This window comes from Alligator mississippiensis, chromosome 5 (assembly GCF_030867095.1).
Source record: "Alligator mississippiensis isolate rAllMis1 chromosome 5, rAllMis1, whole genome shotgun sequence".
Classification (NCBI taxonomy): Eukaryota; Metazoa; Chordata; order Crocodylia; family Alligatoridae; genus Alligator; species Alligator mississippiensis.
In genome coordinates this window covers 98,951,014-98,974,209 of record NC_081828.1, presented here as the reverse complement: position 1 = coordinate 98,974,209, position 23,196 = coordinate 98,951,014, and the positions used below count along the sequence as shown (strand labels likewise).

At 40.2% G+C, this 23,196-nt stretch overlaps 1 protein-coding gene across 5 annotated transcripts in view; it reads right to left on the bottom strand.

Moving 5' to 3' along the window:
• The window catches only part of TRIO (trio Rho guanine nucleotide exchange factor), a 533,872-nt gene that overhangs the window by 18,081 nt on the left and 492,595 nt on the right, over positions 1-23,196 (bottom strand). For 4 of the 5 annotated variants that reach the window (XM_019483906.2, XM_006266316.4, XM_014593806.3 and 1 more), the window contains 13 exons: positions 21,513-21,683; positions 17,924-18,019; positions 14,686-14,834; positions 13,633-13,699; positions 11,715-11,818; positions 11,001-11,070; positions 8,664-8,753; positions 7,156-7,248; positions 6,436-6,486; positions 6,147-6,224; positions 5,424-5,615; positions 4,191-4,368; positions 1,591-2,393 (listed from right to left, as the gene is read on the bottom strand). In XM_019483906.2, the coding sequence (XP_019339451.1) occupies positions 1,591-2,393; positions 4,191-4,368; positions 5,424-5,615; positions 6,147-6,224; positions 6,436-6,486; positions 7,156-7,248; positions 8,664-8,753; positions 11,001-11,070; positions 11,715-11,818; positions 13,633-13,699; positions 14,686-14,834; positions 17,924-18,019; positions 21,513-21,683 (2,142 nt within the window). The remainder of the gene's footprint in view (positions 1-1,590; positions 2,394-4,190; positions 4,369-5,423; positions 5,616-6,146; positions 6,225-6,435; positions 6,487-7,155; positions 7,249-8,663; positions 8,754-11,000; positions 11,071-11,714; positions 11,819-13,632; positions 13,700-14,685; positions 14,835-17,923; positions 18,020-21,512; positions 21,684-23,196) is intronic. The other variant, XM_019483908.2, reaches the window with a different exon arrangement.

Here is a 23,196-nt window from a genome sequence, read left to right as displayed (position 1 = left end):
CAATGAAGTAGAAGTTTTAACTGGCATCACTATCTTTATAAAAAATGTAAAAGATGTTAAGCACAAGAATATGACCCACCTCTATGATCAAGCTGAGAGAGAAGATTAATTGGGAGGAAGAAGGCTTATAATTTGGGTACTGTCAGCTATAGCGGGAAGATAGCAGAAATGATGGCATCTTTTTAAAGTTTGCAACAAAGTTATTCCATTAAAAAATAAAGGAATTTTAATTAACTTATCTGACTTGACAGAAGCCACCCCCCCACCATTGAAGTCCATATAAAAGTACCATTATGTTATCTATATTTATAACCTATTCATTATTTGCAAAGATATCCATTTACCCTGGATACCATATTAACATAACATTCCACTGAAGAAAAGAATGCAAGATAAAACAAGAGAAAATTAAAATTTGACAGGAGACCAAAACCAAGGGGGCAGAAAAAAAAGTACATGCAAAGCACATTTTTTTTCTCTTCTGAGGCTATTACAAGGATAAGAAAAAACTAAAGAGAGAGCTCTATGTTATTCTAACCAGAAGAGCATGCGTTAACAGAAGTATTGCAGGTTAGGTGATCTGCCATTGTGTAGGAGTTGCAAGGTATTAAAAAACATAACACTCAGTGAGAAAAAACCCAAGCACTAGTAAAAGGCTCTGTGACATGCCTATCACACTCAAAGACAGTGGCATTTCTTTTCTGTGCCCTGAACTTGCTCATGCCTGTGACTGCTGTGTCTCATTTCCTGTTCAGCGATCAATACAGATGTGGATTCTTTTAACCTTGCTCCCCCCCTCATTCCTCCAGCAAAAAAGTGCTGACTTGGATGCTGAATCTCCAGATGCCCTAACATAGTTCCTTTTACATGGAGGGGAGGGGGCAGAAGAGTGGAATCAATATCTCCACAGACTACTGTTTTGGGGGTGATAGCCACAGCTTTAATTTGTGTTGATTTTTGTTTGGAGTTGGTAGCTTCATAGTTGGTAGCTTCCAGATATTGAATTTAAAAGAGGATGAGTCAAAAAGATGTCACAAGTCAATTAAGGATGAAAGGAGAGAAAAAAATCAAGCAGCACAGGAATGCAAAGTGGATGTCTCACTGAAGTTAAAACTATTACGAAAAAAGGTGTGGTTGGATGCGTGTGGAGGAAAAAACCCAAGACAAGCTGCCAACTCAAATGTTTAGAAATGCTGCCAGTGGTGCATGAACAGACTCCATGGCTGCCATATTCAGTATGTTAATGATCTGCCTTCAGATTAGAAAGACAAAACAAACAAACAAACGAGGAAAGCAAGTTAGTAGTAATCGGCCTAGTGATTTATGTTTTCAGCAGACGTGGAATTCTCAACTACTGTTAGAAATTTGGTGTCTGTATGCATGTCACAGGGTCTATGTTTTATGTATACACACCCAGACAGAACGTGCCTTCTAATTGCTTATGTACAAGGATATTGGAACAGTTGATTATCTCAGAGCAGTGCAGCACTGGAGAGCCAGAAGTTAGTACGGAGAGTGATGGTAACGCACAGAAGGGGAGCATGGGAAGGTTTTAGAAGAGTTCGCAGGACAGAAGTGCTCCGCTCTTACCCCATTACTTTGGGTGGAGTGAATTGACTGCTCGCTGGTCGAGGAGCATGTACTCATGCGGTCTGTGTCCTTGCTGTGTGAAGAGTGGTGGTGGACCGGCCGCTGGAGGGAGTCACTGTCCCCAGGGAAAGTGAAGGAGCCAGGGCGACTGGCAGGGGAAGCTGGGATGGAGCTCCAAAAGGAGCCCTTCTGCAGGGGGCTGCTGGGTGGAAAAGTTTCCTTGCCAAAAGGAGAAGGAAAAGTCGTTGAAAGAGGAGAATTCAGTGGTGAGATGGCTCCTGGCCTTGACTTCCCAAGTGTTAGGGATCCTATGCTGCTCCTTGAGCGATTGTCCTCCATGCTCCCACGCAATTCTTTCTGGGCTCCATCAGCTGAGCCAGAAACACTTCCAGCTGTCTTCCTGGGACTCTCAATAACCTTCATCTTGGGAATCTGCTCAGTTTCTCTCCGAGGACCATCCAGCTCTGTACTGAGAGGATGCCTGTCTACCTGGCTGAGGCCAGTCTCTAAGGAGGTGCTGTGGAGTGGCAAGGAGGGATTGGGAATGGACATACCTGACATCTTGTCTGCCTCTGCTTGGGCTGAAGCTGCAGAGGAGACCAGGACTGGGGAATGGTGTCTGACAGGCTGGGGGATCCGGGATGGCCTGCTACGGCTGGAACTGGTAATTCCGCTACAGCTGCTGGGACCACTGCTGTTGCTGCTACTACTTCCACCACCGCAGCCACCACCAGCACCGCTGCCACTGCTGCCACCGCCACCACTACTGTGATTCCTCTGATACTCAATGGGTGATGTCAAGGCTGCAATTAAAACCAAGACGACAGACAAAGGCAAGTGAAGATGGATGCATTCAATGGCAAAGCTGAGAGTTTATCAAGAAGGTAACATTCCTTTTCACACCATTTCTCCTGAAGTAACTGCAACGTGCTTTACAGACATTAATACTGTATGACACCTATATGAAGGAAGGCCGACCATGTTACATGCCCATTACCAAGGATATGTCATTTCCCCTCTGGTTACAGGGTGCAGTCAATGGCCAACTTGGAAATACCAGTACAGCTGCTTCCTAGTACTGTGCTCCAGCCATTAGAACCCATTTCCAACCAACAGTGGTTTGTTTTCTTTTTGGTAAAAAAAACTATTTAATGTTAAAAAAATCCTGCACACAGTGGGAGGAATTCAAAATCAGGAACAGGGTGTAAATCAGTGAACAGATCAGATCTATGGCAAGTTATAGTATTTCCTGATTTGCTCCCCTTGATAGTAAACATTATTGTATGAAAACATATAATAAAAACAAAGATTTAATTCACCTGACATAAGTTACCTTTGGGTATTCAACCTTTACTTAGGTTTTCCCCATGCAAGACTTAATTGGTTTAAGATGGACACTCTATTACCCTACAACAGAGGAAAGCAGCAACCCAATTATTTCTAGAAGTGCACTGATACATAGGTCTGATATTGGATTGGCACTGATATAAAGAGAATGGACTATATTGGAAACTGGCCTGATATAGCCCATAATTTGTCCGATAAATGGCCCGTGCAAGCGTGCAGCTGCAGGGCAGCATGTAGGCAGCGAGGAGTGCAGCTCAACAGCTTGGAGAGCTGTGTGTAGCTGGTAAGTTGTTGTGGTGGGAGGGAAGGGGGGAGATCAATGCCCCCTGCAGTGAGAGAGGAAGTGGGGATGGGGCAGGTGCTACCCAGCTGGGGCAGAGCGTGGGATGAAACCGTGGCTCCTCTGGGGGGCAAGGGGAGGGGGGGTGGCTTGGGCTGCTGTGTATACCCTGGGAGGGCATGGGGAGAGGAGGGGAGGGTGTGCTCCCTGGCTCTGCACAGGGCTAGGCAGGGCAGGTTGTAGCTGTGGGCTGGGGCCAGGGCTGTGCCAGGCTCTTCCTGGTGGAGGGGGGGTTGGGCCAGGCTGAGCTTCGGGTGGGCAGTGGCGGTGCTGGGGGGGGGGGGGGGGGGGGGCTGCCGCCACCCCAAATTTTGCTGTAGTCTCCCCATGCCTCCCTCCCCGCGCTGCCACGGCCCAACATCCCCCCCACCAGGAAGAGCCTGGAGCAGCCCCAGCTCACAGCTGCAGCCTGCCCTGTCCCATCCCATGCAGATCTGGGGGCACATGCCCCCCCATGCCCTCCCACGGGCAGTAATGGGAGCTGCCTCTCACCTCCCCTCAGATGAACCGCAGCTCTGTCCTGCGCCCCACCCTGATCTAGTTGGGAGCGACTACCCCAGCCCCATTTCATTCCCTCACCACGGGGGGTGTTGATCTGTTCCCCCCACTTCCACTTCCCTCCCCTTTCACCACAACAGACTTACCAGCTGGATGCAGCTGTATTGGAAATTGGATCAGTATTGGCCAATATGCCTTCTTAAAATTCAGTTATTGGTATCAGCCTCGAAAATCTCTATCGGTGCACCCCTTATTATTTCTATAAAGCAATTATGGTGCATTATGTTTTTTCTTTTAATTTAAAGATTCTTCTGGAATAATCTATACATTACATCAAATGAAATACGTAAGAGCAAGTAGTTGGGGTTACCTAATAAATGTTTTGCGGCAGGAAGAGAAATGTAAAAGGATTTACCATTTAAAAAATTGCGCTGGTTTTCCAGAATTTGGTTAATTTCATGGATCCATAATTGGCGGACTCCTGGACTAGCAGAATGCAAAACAAACGTCTCTGTGACATCACCTGTTCTTGATGTTAGTGCAAATTTACATGGATCATTGTCCACATTTTCCTCCAGGGAAAGGCAATTCACCTTAAATGAAAGAGAATTTACTGCATCTATTGAATTAGAAGAAGCTTCCACCAAGAAGCCCCAACCAGTAGCTCTGAAACACTCAGGTCTTTACCATATTAAATTACCATCATCTTAATATTATTCAAAGATGTTTGTTAAAAAGTATTAAAATCCTAAAGATTAAGAATGAATGCGCATCTTTTGGTACTTAAGATCTCACTTAGTCACTAACAGCATCTTATTCTATAGCATCCTCTTTCAGACGCTACAACTAAGAGCTACTGGCTGTTGCACTTCAATTAAACTGACCTATGCTGGTCAGCATAGTTAAAAGATGCCTTTTATTTGAATATTATAATCAATTTCATACTTCAATCTTTAGTCTACATGGAAAGACTTCTACTATATTGCCAAACAAATGGAAGATGGATTGTGGTATACAGATTTGGCTTGAACCACTTGCAGTACAATTTACCCTATTACTTAGAAGTCCCCATCAGATTTCTTCCAGGCACCAAACAAGATTCTTGGACCTATACCTCACACTACTGTCTCAGGGAAAGCTTGGCATGCTAAGTTACTGTGTGAGCGATTAGTGTGTGGAAGTGATGTGATGTGACGTAACCTGAAGTGAGGTTTTCAGTGCTGTTGATAGTCATTAAAATTTGATTTCAGCTGAGTTTTGCTGAAATTGTCGTCTTGGGAAATAAGAGTTACTGCCTTCAAGTTTAAGATTTACACATGCTAGGCTAAGTGCCATGTACTGCTATTATCTGTGATGAGATATGGGTATGATGTTGAGTTGAGAGGTAGGCCCCTTGGTGGATGGCAAGTCTAAGTTACTGAGTACAAAAATGAAGAGGTATTTTAGGTGGAAGACATCAGATTCTTGACATAAAGACTCTTTTGTTGTCAAAGCTCCGCAGAGAACTGTTTGGAAGGGGTATCAGGACAGAGCTGAAGATCTTTTATTCTTTTAAGGTTTATTGCTAAAGACATGGAATGTCATCACCAGAAAAGGGTTACCTTGGTCCCCACTGCACAACCCTACAAAGCTCACACACAACAGTTACCTTGATACTATTTTTAAACAAGAATCCCGGCATGGAGAAACCTTTCTTTTTATCTAGTGGCTCACTAAATATGACAATTTGTTCAAACAGGAAGACACGTCTTTCTTTGCAGCGTGGCAGAAGTCCTGTGTCCTGGTCTGTGACCAAGAAAGTGTCTTGCAGCAGGAGCTTACCCTGGGCTACAATTTTACCCTAAAAACAGAAGCAACAAATTCAATTAGTTCATTAATTAATTTTTTTCTAACTAGATTTACCGAGGAAAGGAAAAATAAAGCTCATTGCAAAGATTTTTTTCTTTTTCTTTAAAAGAGTTCAGAATAGTTTAAAATTTATTGACAGACCAATTACTGGTATATCAGATGCATGTAATCAAAACACTTTCAACTCATTGGTACAAAATTAGCCTAAACTTATGCAAAAAAGTCAGTCAAAATGATGATGAAATAAATGAAACATCCCCCATTGATCTGTTTTAGCTGTTCATATCGCACCTGAAAAAAAATCAAATCAGTGAGAAACAAGTATATCAAGTTTCCTAAAAGGCAGGTGGCAACTAGTTGGCTTGCTTTTGAGAAGGACTGAGATTTAAAGTTTTTTTCACTCAAATGGGAATGGAAAAGTGGTAGAGCAAAAAGAAGCTGCCCCTCACCCCTGCACAAATTGCTTTGGGCAGCATATGATTATCAGACATTTGTCATGGTTAAAAACCAAGAAACAACTTACATCAAATCCTTGCAGGCGACCAACGTTCATCATGTCATTGCATCGTTTTGGTACTATGCACATGACCTCTACAGCTCTCTGTTACAGGAAAGGAGAGATTTAAAAAAAATTAAGCTTTCCAGTGGAGGAATCTGTGTCAGAATATGGGATTCACAATGTAGTTAGCATGTTTAAAAGGCAAGAGCAAAAAAGGAAGAACAGTAACTCTGTGCAAACAAGCTTCAGCAGAAGTAGTGAGTAGTACACATTAATTAGTACTCAAGGTAATAGAAGAAAAATGCCCAAATACCTCTAGTTCTGTCGTATCAAGATTTGCTTTTTTAGAGTATTTGAGGAAGTCCTGTAAGGGAAAAGATTAAATTAGCTTGAGTCCATACTACTGATGAACAGAGAGAACCCTGAACAAGATTGAACAGGATCCCATTTGTATGAAAGAAAATATAATCAAGGAAATTATAAGAAAAATCATGAAAAAAATTGATTCCCCTTTATGACATAACTAAGATATTCTCAGTGCCAGTTTTATGCCTTCAGGTGATTCAAGAACATTTTGTCATTAATCAGGCTCCTTGCTAGAAGGGTCACAGTTAACTTTTGTCAAGCAACCAAGGGTGCTAAAATAATAAAATTACACACTTGTGTCAGAGGAACCATGAAATTCAATATATTTAAACCATTTCCTACACATAAGATCATATTTCGCTCTGGGTTACAGCCTTGCAAACGATCAGTATCTCTGCCCCAGCGACTTCAGTTAAATTGTGCTTATACTGGCTTAAATCCAGATTGGTATTTGCTTCAGGATGTTTGCTATGATTCAAGATGTAAACACTAGTTAGAAAAGTAGCCATATTACAGCATTTAAAATATTGGTTTATAGCCAATAGAAACCCATACAACATTTACATTTTGTGTTATTAAAAAAAACAAACAAAAAGCCAGTCACCACAAGGCTAATAAGATTTTCTTAGGGCTGGTTACCCTGAAAATATAATAAAAATCACTTTACCTTTAGTAACAGCTGGTATTTCATAATTCTCTGTACTGGCTTTATTAGCAAGTCTGTGAGCTGAAGTCGGTGGCCCAGGCGCTGCTTTAAGTCCTAAGGAGAAAAACAGAAGAACTTCAGCTTTCAAGTCTTCTTGATTCATTTGGAAATAAATACAGCAGTGTGTATTACTGTTGAGACAGTCGAGCAGAAACAAGGGCTGACTAATCTTCAGTTAAACAAGGAATTGTCCAGCTCTACACTCCCTGCTCTTCACTTCCTTATGGCTCTTTCTTCACTTCATTGTCCAGGCATTCCAAATTCTGTCTTTCCAAACCTTTACCAGTAACCGTTGACTTGATCTTTTATATTTTTCAGGTTTGCAGGGTCCACTGCATGAGCATGATGGCAATGCTATGGGAGGGTAAGGGCTGCTGGCAGGGCAGACCCATGCTTTTTTAAATCAACAAGGGCAAGAGAGAAGATTCATGTGACTTAGCAGGGAGGGCCACAAAAGGAAAAGGGAATAGAGTTTCAAAATGGATCTAAGATCTCTGATGTGCTGTGCAGTTGCTTCACTTGCTATTTCAACCAAGTGGTTGGAAGAGCAGCCCTCAAACTGACCAGTGATCTTTAATCAGCTGCTCCCTGGTTGGGTTAGAATTTTACTCTCTCAAGAGCCCTATCTCCCATCCACAGAGTCCACGCAACCCCTACTTTACTGAAGGTGGAGCAAGAGGTTATTTTGTTTTTTATTTTTAAATAAAATAAGTAAGAATGATTTTTGTGACTTTGTCTGAGTGAGTACAGAATTGGTGTCTCATGCAGGCTTTATGCCTAAATATGGAACACATAAAAGATTAACTTTATAATTCAAAGTATTTACTTCAGTTTATTTAAATGGCTGTCAACTTTTCTGCCTCATTTAAATCTGCTTGAGCTGTTTTGCAGAGCTGGCTGAAGTTCTGAACATAAACTACTGGGAGGATAACTTTATGTGACAAAAACTTGGCTTTAAGTTTTGACTTAACCTTTATGTTATGTCTACAGCATCTAAGTTTCTGAGGATCCTCAAGTCCTGCAGAGCAAAACCAAATTTCTGTATCTGCATTCATATTATAGTTTAGTAGTCTCCAACCTGCATCAATTCACCAGTGAAAAATATTAAGCAAGTCACAGGCTGCAAGCTCTCCCTGTCATCCTCATTTTTAACTTTTTGGAGACTCAGAGTGGCTCAGAGGCACTCCATGAGCCACATTCTGCCTATGAGGTCACCTGAGGCTGTCCTGAAGGGCTGAGGACCAACACTGTAGCCCATCTCTTGCTCTGCATTACTATTTATTACAGAACAGAAGTGCTCTTGACAACCTTAAATCCATATTTCAAAAACTCACTGCTGCAGGCTGTCTATAAATCTCTCAGAAAGAACAAACATGGATTAATGCCATCTACCTTTGTTATAGTGTTTAGGAACTGCATTCAAACTCTTTCCTGAAAAATTACACTCACTTACCCACTCAGGGACTTACCTCAAAAAATGTATCAATGTATTCTGAAACAATGTGCTCGGACCTTGGTTTGTTTTGGCAGTAAACTATGTACATGTGCAACCTTCTTTCCTACAAAAAACCCCCCCATGAACAAAGACACAATAATATATAACAGTCAGAAATAAGTGATACACAGAACAGAAGTACAATAAAAAAGCAATAAAACATTGAAATAGATCCTTGCTTTATGAAAAGGGACACAGTCTTACTAAATCAAGAACAAAGAAGCAACTATACTTCAAATCCAGCACAAGAAATTGGACAGAAGAGACACAAGGAGGAAACTAAATAGACAAGTCTACAAAGAATTTCGAGGACCTGTATAATAGGAGTTAAATATATATATATATATATATATATATATATATATATATATATATATATATATATATATATATATATATATATATATATATATAAACTAGCTACCCAGAGATGGGTATAATTTGAAGGAAATATAGATGTGAAAACATGATAAATATTTAATGTTGATATGTTGTGCTAATTTTTATGGAATAAAATGAGCCAAAGGTGAAAAGCCCATACTGTGTTCCCATGTCCCTGCAACATAAAAAATGTAAACATGTTTTTGAGTACAAAGAACACAGCAAGTTTAGTTCTGCAGGAAAAATCACCAGTAAACCATTTTTAAACACCACAGAAGCAAGCACCAGAATAGCTAAAACACTTGAAATCTAAAGAATTAAGAAAAGTTCTTTAAAATGACCATTAGCGATCCTTCCAGCTGTATAGTCTAAGTTGCCCATTTAATATCTCAGACAACTTGGATACAAAGAGTTTTGTATCTAGCACAAGAGTTGTGTGTAACATGACACTGGGACACAAACAAGACCATGGGAACAACACAAATAATATTGGGCTTGAACAATATTTTGAAATCACAAGTTGTTGTTTTCTTTAAAACAAAATTAGCATGAAGCATTACTTCTCTTAGTTACCATTAATGGGTTATGAATATTACAATATCTAAATGCATAGTTATTTCCTTTTTACAAAAAAAAAAGTCAGAGGGGAAAAACAAATGCATGATGAGCAATTTCACTACCAAAGGAAATCTCTTAGATGCTTCATTGCTTTTGATTTCAAATTAGACTGAATACAAAACCAGAAAACACTGCAGGAATGATTTTGCATTGACATTAGGGAGAGAGCTAAGCTCCCCTCTATGTGATATCTGTATTAGACAATTAGCTGGTTAACTGCACAATTAATTTAGACCAGTTACACGTGCAAATAAACAATCATGGTTTAAAAAGCTCCAACCAGGTATAAAGTTAGAGCTGGAAAATGTGTAATCATTTTTATAACTATGTAATCCAGCTCTAATTTGCATGTGTAACCTATGCCCCTGTGCCTTGGAGCTGTCAGCTGTGTGGGAGCACCATGCACTGCCACAGCTGGGAATCCTGCAGCTAACAGGACTCCCAGCCATGGCACTGTCCCATAGGCTGCTGCAACTAGGAGTCTCCTCAGCCAACTGGAGTTCTCAGTTGTGGGAAAGGTTATGCTCCCAGTTATTCACCCACAACTGGGAACCACATCACCTGACAAGGCTTTCAGCCCTGGGGACACCCTATGCAGTCTCCCTGCTGTGGGGACCCTTAGGGCGTTCCTTGGGCTGGAAACCCAGATCAGGCTCCCGCTGCACTGGGAATAAGGTGTGGTTGGATCTGATGACACTGTCGGGGGGGGAGGGGGGAGCACATGCACCCCCGTGCACCCCCTACCAGTCGCCTGTGCCTCCTGCCATGCACATGTGGCATAGTAGGAGGTGCAATTCTGCTTCTGATTCCTGCTCTAGAAAATTTTATTTTACTGATTTCTTATATAGTATAAGAAAACAGAGTATGGAGGAAAAGACAAACAAGCGCTTGTGGACTCTTACAAAAGATGTGATGCCTTGAGCAAGATTAAGAGCACAGAGCAGGGCATGCTGCGAGAACCAATGAGAGAAGGCAGAAAAAAGAAGACTTTAGAAACTGAGGTAGAGGATATCAGATTTCAAGGTGACCCAGGCAACAATGGGAAGATAACAAAAACAGACCTGGAAGGGATAGGCGAAGATGTGACAAGTTGGAAGGAGATTGTATATGATAAAAGGAGATAGAAGGATGTGGCTGAGGTAGCTGTAAGGCCCTCAAGGTTGAGAGACCAGAGAGACCAAGAGACCCGAGAAGACCATCCTTACACATGTTGCTCCACAAAAGGATCCTTGATATATTAAAAAAATAAATAAAGTTTGTAGCATTTCCAGGTGATATAAACGTTCTTGCCCAAGATCTTAGTGCTACTTACATGCTTAACAAACAGGGATCCCAGTTTTTCTGGATCTTCAAGGCACTTCTCCAATTCTCCTAAAAAGAAGCTAAGATAAACAGAAAAAAGACATTTTATACCATATTTTATGGTATTGTCAACCCCCTGCCCAACATTTTTGGCCTTGAATACTTTGCATCTGCTTTAACCTGCTGTGATCTTGAGTAGTCTGTATCTTATCTGCAACATAAGCCTATATAAAGAATGTACTAAACTACTTCAAACACATTCATTTTAAATATAGCTCTTCAGCAGTGGAATCTTTTTGTTGAACTTGATTGAAATTTCCCTTTTGGTTACTCCAAATCCCTTGTGTGCTCTTTTAACCTTACTAGACAGTGAAATTAAAGAATAAAATCTTTTGAGCAAGCACATCTCTTTAATACAGAGCTCTTGTATCATCTAAACACCAGGGAAGGCCTGCACATATTCATGCATAAGGTACAGATCCATAAATCAAGTATGTGATATATTTTTCTAGCCTCTATACAAATACCTGTAGGAAGAGTCCTACTAAAAATAAAATTTCAAATTACAAACTAGGATAACTGCTCTTTGTTGCTTTTAGTACTTATTCATGTGACTTTAAATTGAAAGCTATTTAATTTGGTTCCTTAGTTGGTAATGCTTAGAATTCATAAATTATTTTCAGCAAGCACTGCATATAACTCTTAAGTTTAAAAACATACATACTCTCTGTGCCAGTCATAAATCTGGTGAATGTTGCCAAATACAATTTTGTCTTTCCCCTTCATATCATCAGGAACACCATCTTCCTTCATAAGTGCCATGTAACCCTGCAACCATCCAGAAGAATTCACTGTGAAAAATCCTGACTTAAGAGATGTTTCATGAGGTGGTGTTTTTAAAGAGCATAAGAAACTGTCCACTGCATTCTGAAATTTAAGTCACTAAACCAGTAATATTTACAAATACAAGAGACAATTAAATCACTAATACAAATGAATTTAATAACAATAGGAGTTTTGTTTGAATTAAAACTTTATTTTTTCAGCTACTTAATTTATGGCATGATATTTAAAGCTTGGTTCAATGCATCTTTGTGATGATAAAAATCAGAGTGGCTGGTTTTACATTTCCTAGTACTCAAATGCAGTGCAATCAGAAATGTTCATATTTGGCCTGCTAAGCCTTCAAGTTTACAGAAAAAATATTATGAACTAAATGTACATCATAAGATCCTTAGAAAAGTATTTATAAAAAATAAAATTCTCTCTCAGAGATACCTAACCCCATAATTCTGTAAAAATGCTAGAAAAGTATGACTTTTCTCACTATTCATCACCATAATTGTTTACAAGCACTTTGTACAGGAGAAATGAAAATAATAGAAAAATAAGTGGTTATCTAGATAGCCAACAGTTCAAATTTCTTCACAAGTTATTTTACAAGAAGTGCTGGAAATCCAAAGTAAAAAGAGAAAAACCTGGAACCACAATGGCCAAACCGAAGCCCCTCCCACTTCTCTTGGCCCTGCTGGCTCAGGCACTGGGCTCCCCAAGGGAAAAAGCTGGAGCAGCTCAATGCTCGCTCAGCACCCCACCCCACCCCACCAGTTGCTCAGTACCCCCACCCTGCTTTCTCACCAGGTTGCTCAGCAGCAGCCCCATCCCCCTTTCCACTCTTGAACTTCAGTGGAGGATCGGATGTGGCTCCCAGGGTAAGTAACTCTGGCCACCCCAACCCAGAATGTAAAAACATTATTTCTCTATACCATTTCTCATTTAAGAATAAAATAAAAGCAAATTTTGACAACTAAAGGGGAAAAACTAGTATTAAAAATATAGCACACGTTACTTCTGATATAGGGTGCACACAGCGTAATATTTAGATCTCGCAAGTAAATTAATTTGCAAGCCTTTGTGTAACTATTTGCTTAGTGTATCTGAGGCCTGCAGTGTCTGATATTTATTCAGCATAATGGGATGGGCTGATGCCTCATCTAAGAAATGACCTTTGATCTACCTGTTAATCAACTCTTCTAAGAAAACATCTAGATTTAGCAAAAAAAGATAGCTTTCTAAAACATACTCAAGCTAAGTAACTCTTCCGAATGGTAGCACAGGTAAGGTACCTATTTACTTTAAAATGGGCTAAGTTAATGGAATCTGGAGCCTTGATATAGACATTTTGTTTGCAATACTAGTGACACCTACAGGCTTTTCCAGCTTTTCATGAAAGCAGATTAATGCTTTGGGATGTCCAGCACTTAAGCAGATTTGAATTTCCTTAGTGAAGGCAGCATACAAAAATGCAGGAAGAGATGGATCTTCCTCAAAGTGGCTTACAATTAAAGGGATGATGCCATGAATGCAAGCATATCCATACGGCTGCTCACTTGAACTGTCCCACTGAGGTCATGTGAAAGACGCTACTCATGTGCTATCCATTGCAAAGGGCAATGAAAAAGAGACTCAAAAAATGGAAAAGGATTTGATACATTTTTCTAGTCTATTTTTAAAAAGTTGCAGAAAAAATCCATCCATGCAGCAGACTTCAGAAGTCTATAGTTTTCTCTTCAATTCTGTCTTTATACACCTGAATTGTGGGATTTTTTTTAAAGCCACTTTAGAAGACTGAACAGACATACCTCAACTACACAGCCCAGATCTCGTACATAATCTCGTTCTGTTTCCACTAATTCCTGTAAGACATAGCTACAAAACAGAAGAAAAAAGTGAATGAATGTTCAAGGAGGCAGACTCATTAAAAATTAAAGATTCTTAAAAGGATTCCCAGATAGATGATACTTTACAAGTTTGTGGTTATGTACAACCAGGCTTTAAATACATGTCGTGTTGGACTTGGGCCTGACTGTCCTGGGGTTTGACCAGGATCAATACGAGAATGGCTCAGTCATTACATACATTGCATTTCTAAGCTGCATTGCTACCTCTGCACCAATAGATGGCCAGTGAGAGCACACAACCTGGCCAGCTTGTCCTGGTGACCTGCAATAATTTAAGCATACAGCTGTGTCCCAGGGAAAAAAAAACATAAGCTCTGTTCATCCTCCATATTGCAGATGCAGTTTAAGTGGGAGCTTGGAAGCTTCACTGCCTTTGGTTTTTGAGCATTCTTATTTCTGTTTAAAAAACGATAGCTGCAATAGTCAGATGCTCTGTTTGAGTCATAATAATTAAATCACGGTTTAAACATTCTAATATGTGACTCACTGAAAACAAACCATAATATTAATTAATAAAACAAACTGAATAATTTTCATGGAACACAAGATTAGTCTTCAAAACTAGGAATATTTCTGTATCTCTTCTACTACCGTCTGAGTTTACCATACAGAAGAAAAGCATCCTGGAAAAAATAATGTGCTTTCTGAGAAACATTTTTAAAAAATCCATAAAACCCAGAATCCTTCTCTACAAGGCCTGAGGCCGATATGTTTTTAACAGGACTTTTCACTGGAGTTATGACTGGATCTGTTATGCATAGGAAGGTTCTTTGAGCAACAGCTGAGACAAACTGAAACAAACATCTGATCTCGAAAGTGCAAAAAGGCAATGGAAAATTGGAACTATTTCTGCTTTTGGTTCAACACAGAACACTTTAAAATGGTGCAGGGGCTCCATAAATACTACCTTATTAACAGCAGATGGGGAAAAATATATTTAATGGCCAATCTTACTGTCGCCGTTTTAAAGAACTGGATTTCCTTTCTTCCATCTCATCTATAGGTGATGAGGAGGAGAGGAGGGAGTTATCTGATGGGTTAAATGATGGACTGCTGCTGTCACCTTGGTCTACCAACAAGGAACTTGGACGATCCTCCAGTGCCTAAGGATGCATTCATAAAAGGTTAGCAAATGTTGCAATTTGATCTTTAATTTATAACATATGGCTTTAAATACAGTTCTCTACAGAAAATGCACATTAACAGCAAATAACGTGGAAATTCTACCCAAACCTTTTTGTTTAAGTTACCTCGGGCAATCAAGAAGACAACTGCCATTTAAGGGATGCCATTAACAAATTAACATTTATTATACTGTTAGCACAATTGTTGCTTTTTCTAAATCCTTTTAAACACAAAATAAAACATAGTAACTGTTGCCAAACACTGACATTGTTAATGGAGACCACTAGAAGAAAATTAGGGCAATTAAAATCCCTTGTATTACACATAAATATTAAGAAGGGGACTTTTAAAAATACTTTTCTTCTTTAAGAAATTAAGAAATACAATTTTCCTTCTAGTTTGTTTTTTTTTTATGCTCAAGAAGCTTTTCTGAGCAGGAGCTGCATTTTAATTCATATTTTTACAGCTTCAAGCACAGTGCATTTGAATGCAGGTTATAGCCTGAAAACCAGGGCAATAATACATTCTTAACAGACCATCCAACTGGGGAGACTGGTAACTTAAAAAGGGATGGATTTATGAAATCAGAGATAAGAGCAGGTAAACCAAACAAAGGGATTTTAGTCATATATTCTTGAAATGGTTTTTGACTGCTTTTGCCAATGACTGTATCTTGGAGAGTAGATCAGTTAAAGACTAAACAAATGCCTTTCACTTCAACTTAGAGAGAAGGTAACAATTCTGTGGCCCCCCAAAAAACAGCACCTAATATATATTTTAGGAAAAAAGGTATCTTCTTCCAAACATCAACCTCCTTGGCTTTCACTTTATTTAACCAAAGGGCTACATGAGCCTCAAGTCCAATTGCAAAATGAATTGTATTTATAGATACCTTTCCCACCTCCCCCCAGACATGCATTAAATTCAATAACTGTCCCTGGTAGCTCTCAAAATTAATTTTCAAAACTGGAGGCAAAACTTATCTGTTGAATATGGGTGCAGCAACATTGCCTCTAGAAGCCAAGGGAGCAACACAGCTTACCTAGGAGGCTAACTGAATCACAAGTGCTAGCATTTTCATTGTGGATAGGGACAGAAGTTAAACATAAACTGGCTTAAATCATCAGAAACCGGTTTAAACCTGTAACAGAACAGAAGCTCAGTGCACGTAAACCAGTTTCAAAATGGCTGAAACTGGTTTGAGATAAACCTGGTTAAACCAAGCAAAGGGATGCAACTCATCCTGCTGGTATGTTAAATCTAGGAACTGGAGCCCCCACTTTTTTGTGGGGAGGGAGGGGAAGAAATGGGGGATAGGGTAGATGATAGGGGAGAAGGCAGATCTGGGAGATAGCAGATCTGGGAGATAGCATGCAGAGAAAAATTGTGAAAGGCTTTTATTTGGTTAGTTCAACTGTAATCCATTATGGTCAGACCTGGTTGTAATTATCCATCATCATTCCCCAAATAACACAAGATACAGCTGGGCTACACCCTTCTGAATCAGATGTACCACTGAAGCCTTCAAACAATAAATAAAAACTGAACAAGGATTTGACCTCCTGGAGAGACTGCCCAAAAACAAGCTGATACTTATTGACTAATGATATGAAATGAGGACATCACCGCTTGAGATTATATGAAGCAATTGCTAAAAAGAGTCAGTGGTATTGGGCTGCATCAGGGAAAAATTATGAATCGCTGCCAGTTTTATTTTACTAAAGCCTGCCATGGATTTTTAGGTGGTTACATTTTGAAAACCGTTTGCTCCTCTTTCCTGTGTAATTAAGTAAAAAGTGAACCCAAACAATAGTATGAAAAAATCTAGAGAGGCTAATAGAAGAAGTTACTACATAGAAAGATTCAGGACTGTTCTGAGCTAGGGCAAAATGTATAAAGGAAATATGTTCTTGTTTTCTGAAGCTAGTTCAAAAGAATAAAGAAAAAGGAGCAAAGGCTTGGAAAAAGCACCTGCGAACCCTAAAAATCGGATGCAATAAAAGCAGCCTACTGTAAACCAAGCCCTACATAGTTAATCCTGACAAATGAGTGAGCTGTTACTAAATCCTAAAGATAATCTCCAACTAGAAGCCAAGGGTGGGGGTGGGGCTGTACCCAAATTTAGGTATTTTAGTTATTGGACAGGGGTGAGGGAGGGGGCCCTCCCAAGTATCTCAGCATCTAACCCCCCTGTGAGTGCTTATCTGCATCTTTATGTACTTGCACTCAAAAAAGAACAAAAAATCAGGCCCTAAATTCTCCTTTTGGAAGCACTTTACCCAGGTAAACAAGCCAGTGCAAAAACAATGCCAAGAGAGCACTAATCTTTTTAAAAAAGGGAAGGATTCTTTCTCCCTCGGCACAATGTCTACAAAGCATTACCAGCTGACAACAGCTTGACAGCCAGTGGGTAGGGACTTCTGCTTGGGTTATTTGCTTCCTTTATGGTTAACTCTGTGCAACCTACACCAGTTATACTTTGACAAAACTTTATAAAAGGTTCTGGGTACACGGAGTGTAATGCAATTCCAAAGCATATTGCTCTGATCCTAAACTTATCCTATACTAACAAATCATCTCTCTCTACGTGTATATATGGATTCCCACAGGTCTGGTGGTGGGGGAGCAGTGGCAGCATTAATGGCTACTCCTTTGCCAAATTTCTGGACCTGTAGGGAGGCCCTGTGGGATGGATAATGTGGCTTTGCATGCTGGCTTGTGTGGTGCATGGTAGGATTGGGATGGTATGTGGCCACATCAGAGCATGATGTTGGGCCACCAAACAGGTTGGCACCTGTGGACCAATCCTAGGCAGGATCCAGTCCAGAAACATACCACATTCCATTCATTTGGCCTGTGGGGCCCCAAGGTTGAGCACCACTACTATATACATCATTTGCACAAAATTGCACACATGCCACTTGTCATATGAAGCTATGAGACTACTTTTTGAAACATGTTCTAACTATTCTAGCTCATGGATAATGTGTCAGAGTTTTCATTGAGCAGTGCTTCAGGGCACCATGGCTTAGCTTCTGTTTTATGCTCATCTGCTACTCAGTCTCACCATTTTACTTTTGACGAGTTCCTCAATTGCGCTGACTAGTTCTGCAGCACTTGGTGTCTCAGAGCTGGTGGGCCGTACCAACAATCGAGAAGATGTCTACGCCATGCCACAAAAAAGAAAAAAAGAAAGAAAAAAAAATGAAGAAAGGACAGCCCCAAAGTTAGTTCGTAATGTTTGAATTTCAAGAATCTTTTTCAAACATTTCTTAGATAAAGCTACCCAAGCAAAACTTTTCCTTGATTTAATTTGAAAACTCCCTTCTCTCTAGTAAAAGGCTACAATTTGAAATTTTAAAATAATCCTTGATAGGAATGAATAATGAAAGCTGCCCATGCTTCTTTTAAATCAATTTAGTGCCCCAAGATGCAACTTCCTAGTTCCTCACAGCAGATTACAGATCTAGGAGATATTCTTAGGAGCTCCTTTAACATCTGCAAGGACAGCAATGCAAACTACAGCGACTAACCAGGTCTATAACTAATGGATACGTTTTTTCCAATACTGAAATATGTGAAAGAACTGCAATAATAATCCCAATACATATATTGTAAAATAAGACAGAGACCTCCTTGGAAAAAAGGGAAAGGAGAGGAAGAATTCAAGAATATTTACATTTCTAAAAAGAGCTGGAGAAGAGTACTCAAATTGGAAGGGGGAAATCAAGCTCACCATTCTTTGTGCCATCCATTTTTCCCAATAGTATGTGCAGAGTATAGAAGATCTCTGGCCTCACAAGCTACAAGATGCCAGTTTATAGCTACAACCGAGGGTAAAAGGCATTCACAGCAAAGGATTCTGGGAAAGGGCCATTCTATTAAGCTTCAGTAATTAGCAAACCCACTGCTGGTTTGCATATTACATGTATCATTAAATAACTGGAAGATGAATAGGGATATAATATGAACCTTACTTCATATTAAGGACTAAACAGATGCACATCATGCAAACAGACTCAGTAATTCTGCAAATGGTCCAAAACACAGCTGACAAAGAAATGACATTTACAGTGATATCCAAAATAGAAATCGGGTTGCATAAGCTATCCCATAATGTAATAAAGACAATATACAGATCTGGGTTTTGGGTTTTTTTTGCCTTATCAAGATAGGAATGTGGGGTAGGGTGAGCAGGGAAATGTATGTAAAACTTTAAATGGACAGATAGGGAAACTGAGCCAAAGCAGAGACAGAACACAAGTCAACATAATGCTGCAGTCAAAGTTTACAAAAAGAAAAAAAAAAGAAAAGAGAAAACAAAAACCAAACAATTAGTTTCACAATCATAACAACTGTCTTGAAACATCAATACTGTTTAGACAAAAAAATGCAAAAAAACCTCATAAGCTTCTATTATATGTAGATAAATGACACGTGCGAACAGAAGAATACATATTGTGCAGACGAGAGCTAATGAAGAATATGATTCTGTTATTTAGTGATATTAGACAAGTCAATATGGCCAGTATCTGGCGCTTACATATACACCTCAAATGAAGCAAGCCCAGAGTTAACGGGTCTGTGGCAGATGTTGTCAAAAATTACTATCCCAATTCCCTAATGTAACTGAACAGTTTTACAAAACACGCTCAACCATAGGTTTATGGTCCAAAGCCAAGCGCTATGAATGTGGATCAGGTCCAATTTGGAATGACCACTGTAGGGTTTGGATTCAGGTTCTGATTAAGGCCCACCTCTTCAGAACAAATAGAAGCATACTGGAGTCTAGTTCTAAAATTAGTTGCCAAAATAAGATGTTTGTCCAGAATAAAAGCTAGTATTTTCATATTTTGGCTATCCGAATGCTATATGAAAGTAGTTCAAATTAAAACTGAAATAAACCTTGGCAGTCAAGTCTACACTTGAGTGGAAGCAACTTTAGGTTCCAACATTGTTTATGAACAATAGGTACCCAATCAAGGACTACAGGTTTAAAGCCACTTGAAGTATACCATTCAACATGGTACTAGAGATCCAATATTACACTAAAAAGGCTGCTCTGAATGGATGCCATGTTGCAACAGAAGAGGGTGTGCTAGAGTCACATCTAGAAAATACAATGCACACTATGGATTCAATATAAAGGCAGTATAACGTTATTACCAAAGTTTTGATATTAGCTTTAGTATTATCCCTTGGCACAACTACACTTGTAGTGTAAGTTAAATCTTTATAATAAAGACAATAATCTGGGACAGTTTTAAAGTTATTTATATTACACTGGTGAAGGAACCAATTTTGAAACACTGTTCTCATCAACACTATTGTTACCTCAGTATATGCAGGATTAAACAATCATCTTCTACCTACTGGGAAGAACCCCAAAAGACTACATAAGATCAGAAGAAAATAAATCTTTAATTGGATTTCTGCAGTTTTCCTGTGTGTTTATTCATTAATATCAGTATTCCAATAGTTTCTAGTTCAGAAAACATACAGGAAACTAATGTATGCAGAATATGGAAAAAGTCACTGCAGTTCAGGAAATGATTGTTTAGAGATGACTGAGATCCTCAGGAGAAAACGCCATGAGTGCAGGAGAGAGGGGAAAAAAACCTGCCAAAAACATGTTTCACTCAAAGCTGTAAGTAACTGCCAAAAAAATTCACTCACAATGAGCTCATACTATAGGTTTCAACACTGGTATGTTTTAAGCAGCACAGTGGGGATGCAATGATATTAGAAGGAAGGTCTGTGCTGCGAAAATCAACATTTCAATTTTCAAATAATTTTTTTCAGGCTTCTTTAACTATCCCATAAATCCTGACCCAGGTTGAAAATTGAAATAAATGGCTTCGATCTATGCATGAGGAGGACTATTTTTTATTTTTTTTTTATTTTTTTTTTTAACAACTGTGTTACAAGACAATAAGATTCATTTGCTGAATTTACACATCTACTGGAAAATGACCACGTTTGCATTTTCAGATTCATTCTTTTACTCTCAATCTAAAAGGATGGCTACTGCTGCTTCTTCCTTTTAAGTACACTGAGTATTTCTGGGATGCAAATAACTATTGTGGAGTCATAGTAGAGGGAAATTCATTACAGACACTTGGAAAACTATGGTATCTCTTAACAAATAAGCTCGTGTACCTTTATTCCTAATTTCAGTCAACCTGTATATATGAAAGAAGATACACAAAACATTTCAGAGGTAAGGCTAAAAAAAAAAAGATTTGCTTGCTGAATAATATACAGGGTAAAAGGGTTTCATTTCAAAAAATCAATGGCTCCCAATCTTAACTTTTCCCTGCTTACAAAAAATGAAGACACTAGAAAGGGTGCATATATTAGGCTTGTGTTTATATGTTCATAGGCACACAAAACAGATGCCCATCCCTGCGTTCAGTGTAAGAGCCTTCTGAGCTTGCCTATAAAATACTTCTGCTTTGTACTCAACAGTACAATTGCATACGATCTACATGTTTTCTCTGTAGCCAAACCCAAGATGCCCCAAAATGACACAATGAGGCTTTAAACATTTCAAGATGACACACATTTAATGCAGTAGTGCTCATTCTTAGATAAGAAAGAGTTCTCTTTGATTAAACTCTCTCTGCTTATCAATTTTTTCCATGCTTTCCTTTTACCTTGTCATCCTGGGAATCTGGCTGGAGTAGACTGTGTTGCTGAATTGCCATCGGTGGAGGGAGTGGTACAGCATCTGCTCCTTCTTCACCTTCCTCCTCGCCACAGCTCTGCATGCCAGAGGAGGAGGATTTGGAGAGTGTGCCACTGCTTAGCCCCTCATTTCGACCTCTCTGCAAAGATCAAGACATTCAAACTCCTTTACCTCCTTCAAAGGACCACAAAGTAGATCAAGTCCGACAACTCAATGTTCATAACCCTCTTGACAAGTCTAGAAATAGCTGAAAATATCTCTTCAAAAGAAAACGACTGACTGCCAGAAATCTAATCCCTTCAAAAGCACGCAATTTGCAATAGCTAGATAGGTATGGCAGCCAGAAAACATACAACTCCCACAACATTCTCCCAGGCAGTCTAAAGATATATGGGCTGGATGAATGGACTGGAAGGTGGATAGAAAACTGGCTGGAGCATCAGGCTCAGAGAGTAGTAATTAATGGCTCGATGTCTAGTTGGCAGCCAGTATGAAGTGGAGTTCCCCAGGGGTCAGTCCTGGGGCCAGTTTTGTTCAGTGTCTTCATCAACGACCTGGAAGATGGCATAGAGTGCATCCTTAGCAAGTCTGCAGATGACACCAAGTTGGGGGAAGTAGTGTATATGCTGGAGGATAGGGCTAGGATTCAGAGTGATATGGACAGATTGGAGGACTGAGCCAAAAGGAACCTCATGAGGTTCAACCAGGACAAGTGCAAAGTCCTGCACTTAGGACTGAACGATCCCATGCACCGCTACAGACTAGGCGCTGACTGGCTGGGCAGCATCTCTGCAGAGAAAGACCTGGGGGTGACAGTGGACAATAAGCTGAAAATGAGCCAGCAATGTGCCCTTGTTGCCAAGAAGGCTAATGGCATACTGGGCTGCATGGGCAACTGGTGCCACCTTAGTCGGAGGGGGCAGGGGGCACATGCCCCCCCAGCAACCAGTCAGTGATGGGGGGCGGGGGGGGGGATCCCCCATAGCCGACCGCACCAACTCCCCAGCTGGACACCTCCATCTGCGCCCCCCGCCCATCGCCTGACAGGGCTCATCAGCACATGCACCCCCTACGCATCGCCACTGCTGGGCTGCATTGGTAGGTGTGTTGCCAGTAGGTCAAAGGAAGTGATTATTCCACCCTATATTCAACACTGGTGAGGCCACATCCGGAGCACTGTGTTCAGTTTTGGGGCCCCCACTACAGGAAGTACATGGACAAATTAGTGATAGTCCAGCGGAGGGCAACCAAAATGGTGAGGGTGCTGGGGGACATGACTTACGAGGAAATACTGAGGGAACTGACCTTATTTAGTCTAGAGAAGAGGAGACTGAGGGGATTTAATAGCAGCCTTCAACTACCTGAAGGGGGGTTTGAAAGAGGATGGAGCTAAACTGTTCCCAATGGAGGCAGATGACAGAACAAGGAGCAACAATTTCAAGCTGAAGCAAGGGAAGTTTAGGTTAGATATTGGGAAGAATTGTCTCACTAGGAGGGTAGTAAAACACTGGAACAGGTTATCCAGAGAGGTGGTGGTGGAAGCTCCATCCTAGGAGGTTTTCAAAACCCGGCTAGACAAATCCTTAGCTGGGATGATCTAGTTGGGGTGGTCCTTCTTTGAGCAGGTGGTTGGACTAGATGACCTCCTGAGG